The sequence below is a fragment of the Mus caroli genome, unplaced genomic scaffold (genome assembly GCF_978045245.1).
Source record: "Mus caroli unplaced genomic scaffold, Mus_caroli_1 scaffold_9, whole genome shotgun sequence".
NCBI classification, from domain to species: Eukaryota; Metazoa; Chordata; class Mammalia; order Rodentia; family Muridae; genus Mus; species Mus caroli.
Genome location: NW_028227264.1, coordinates 128627431 through 128629620, shown reverse-complemented (window position 1 = coordinate 128629620; position 2190 = coordinate 128627431). Strand labels below are relative to the sequence as shown.

The window sequence follows — 2190 nt, the reverse complement described above, 5'->3', positions numbered from 1 at the left end:
GGTTTGCTCACATCTCCTCAAGAAAAGTCGCACCCGCTGATCACACAGACATATTAGATACTGTTTGTGAGGCAGATATTTCTTTTATGCTGGCCCAAGAGAGAGCTCCATGTGAGGAAATGCAAGAATTTTCTTTCATAGGATATAAGTGGGAATAAGAAGGACCAAGAAAATGGGCCATTAGCCTGGGAAAGCTCATGGTCCGTTTCATTCTGTCTTCTGCAGGTTCCACTGGTGCTCATCAGAACACCTCTAACTTTCTCACCCTGATTACTCTTTTTCATCTTAACACTCAGGTTTGTTTGTCTGTTTGTCTGTTTTCCAAAAATGAAAAATAAAACGTCATTGACTGAATTCATCCTTCTAGGTCTCACGGATATCCCTGAACTTCAGTTGGCAGTTTTCACTTTTCTTTTTCTTGCCTACGTATTCAGCATGGTTGGAAACCTGACCATCCTCATTCTCACCCTGCTGGATTCACACCTTCACACTCCCATGTATTTCTTCCTCCGGAACTTCTCCTTCCTAGAAATTTCTTTCACAAACATCTTCATTCCCAGGGTCCTGGTCAGCATTACGACGGGAAACAAGAGTATTAGCTTTGCTGGCTGCTTTGCTCAGTATTTCTTTGCCATCTTTCTTGGAGCAACAGAGTTTTATCTCCTGGCTGCTATGTCCTATGATCGCTATGTGGCCATATGCAAACCCCTGCACTACATGACAATCATGAGCAACAGAGTCTGTACCCATCTGGTTCTCTGCTCTTGGCTGGCTGGGTTGATGGTCATTATACCTCCCATCACTTTGATGAGTCAGCAGGACTTTTGTGCATCCAACAGGCTAAATCATTATTTCTGTGACTTTGAGCCTCTTCGGAAACTCTCCTGTTCTGACACAAGCCTCATTGAAAAAGTTGTCTTTCTCGTGGCATCTGTGACCCTGGTGGTGACTCTAATGCTGGTAACTCTCTCCTATACATTCATCATCAGGACAATTCTCAAGCTCCCTTCAGCCCAGCAAAGGACAAAGGCTTTTTCCACATGTTCTTCCCACATGATTGTCATCTCCCTCTCTTATGGGAGCTGCTTCTTCATATATGTTAAGCCTTCAGCAAAAGTAGGGGGCACATTTGATAAAGGAGTAGCCCTTTTCATTACTTCAGTTGCTCCTTTATTGAATCCCTTCATTTATACCCTAAGGAACCAACAGGTGAAGCAAGCATTCAAGGATACAGTCAAAAAGCTTGTGAATCTTTAAAGAATTCAAGAATTGAACTCTTAATGAATGAGTTCCTACTGTGTGCCAAGCTCTCTCTCACTAACTAGGTACCCAATTAAGAGATTGACTTCAGTGTAAAAGTTGAAGAAACATTACAGCCTGTTAAGTGTTAATGAAATGATCTGAATAAGTTTTTAAACTGAAAGGCAATTGAGTTACTCAGTTGTCTGAACTAGAATCAACAAATACCATCACAAGGAACAACATTTAAACTAAGTCCTGAAATGTAGGAATAACACAAAATAGAAAAGTGGAATCAAGATCAAAGGAATATTGCAAATTGGCATGTGAAATTTCAATCCAAGGAACTGAAAAAGAAATCTCATTAATTTCCCTCAGACCAAATTCACTAAGGAAAAATAAGAGGAACTATTTTGGTTTCAAACTAAATTAATTCCTCACTTAAAGTAAATTACACATCCACAGTGTTCAGGCATCTGAAAATGGATCAGATCTATGAATTTTTAGCAATTACAATCATATAGAATCTACACTGTAGATAACTGATTATGTAGAAATAGAGGAGATTGTATAGGAAAATACTCTTTGGTAGAACTCAAACATTAAATATTAAAGATCCTCTCAAATTTAAATATTAAAAAAGCAAAAGGGAATAATTAGAAAAGTAATAAACATTCATGCAGAGAGTACCTGAGCGCAGTCGCATATACACTAAGTGTCAGCATATGGAAGATACAGGCAGACTGATCTCTGTAAGTTCAAAGCCAGCCTAATCTACATAATAAGCTCCAGGCCAGCCAAAGCTACAAAGTGATACAGTAAATAAATAAACAAACAAACACACACAAAAAAAAATAGTCTCAAGAAACATAGATAGCATAGGTCGCTCTGGGTGGCAGTTGTGCATGCCTTTAACCTCAGCACTCAGAAAGCAGAGGCAGTCATATCTCT

The 2190-nt window shown here is 39.2% G+C and overlaps 1 protein-coding gene across 1 annotated transcript; it reads left to right on the top strand.

The window, feature by feature from the left end:
• The first annotated feature begins 327 nt into the window (after positions 1-327).
• On the top strand, positions 328-1257 carry LOC110304024 (olfactory receptor 2AP1-like). The gene has a single exon (XM_021175279.2). The coding sequence runs from the start codon at positions 328-330 to the stop codon at positions 1255-1257; it is 930 nt and encodes a 309-aa protein (XP_021030938.1).
• Positions 1258-2190: the final 933 nt, after the last annotated feature.